Here is a 588-nt window from a genome sequence, read left to right on the forward strand (position 1 = left end):
CAGTGGGTTTGATTTAGAGACAGTAGGTGGAGACACGATCGACGGCGGATACAGTGGAGGAAACGCCGGGGGAGGGGGAGTAAGTGGAGGTTTCGGTGGGATCAGCGGCGTCGTGGGAGGGAGTGGAAATATCGTCTCCGGCGTGTTCGTCGGGAGCGGAGTACTCCACGAGAAGAGGCGGAGAGGCAGGTTCGGATTCCTGTCTGCCGGGGGCCAAGGCGCGGGTGGAAGTCCCAGCAGAGAGAGTGGCCACAGCGGAGGTGCTCATGAGGGCAGCGTCGCGGGAGGTGCCGGGAAATATGTCGACGGAGGCAGTGGAGGCGTTCTGAGCAGCGGAGGATCTCACAGCACTGGTGGAGGCCACGGGAGCGCTAGAGGCCACAGCGGTACTGGCGCGGGGGACAACCACGACAGCAATAATGATGGTCGTTTCACGACGGTTGGAAGCCAAAGACACATCGGGGGCCACAGTAGCATTGACGGCCACGCGACTGATGAAAGCCATAGCATTTCCGGCGGCCACGGCAGCGGGGGGAGTAACAGCGCCCACCACAGCCGCAACAGCATAACTGACCTCGGCGACAGTAC

The 588-nt window shown here is 62.2% G+C and overlaps 1 protein-coding gene across 1 annotated transcript in view; it reads left to right on the forward strand.

Moving 5' to 3' along the window:
- The window catches only part of LOC119588271 (glycine-rich cell wall structural protein-like), a 10,865-nt gene extending 10,853 nt beyond the window's left edge, over nt 1-12 (forward strand). The window contains exon 6 of the mRNA XM_037936966.1: nt 4-12. Coding sequence (XP_037792894.1) covers nt 4-12 — 9 coding nt within the window. The remainder of the gene's footprint in view (nt 1-3) is intronic.
- Nucleotides 13-588: the final 576 nt, after the last annotated feature.

The sequence above is a fragment of the Penaeus monodon genome, chromosome 23 (genome assembly GCF_015228065.2).
Source record: "Penaeus monodon isolate SGIC_2016 chromosome 23, NSTDA_Pmon_1, whole genome shotgun sequence".
NCBI lineage: Eukaryota > Metazoa > Arthropoda > Malacostraca > Decapoda > Penaeidae > Penaeus > Penaeus monodon.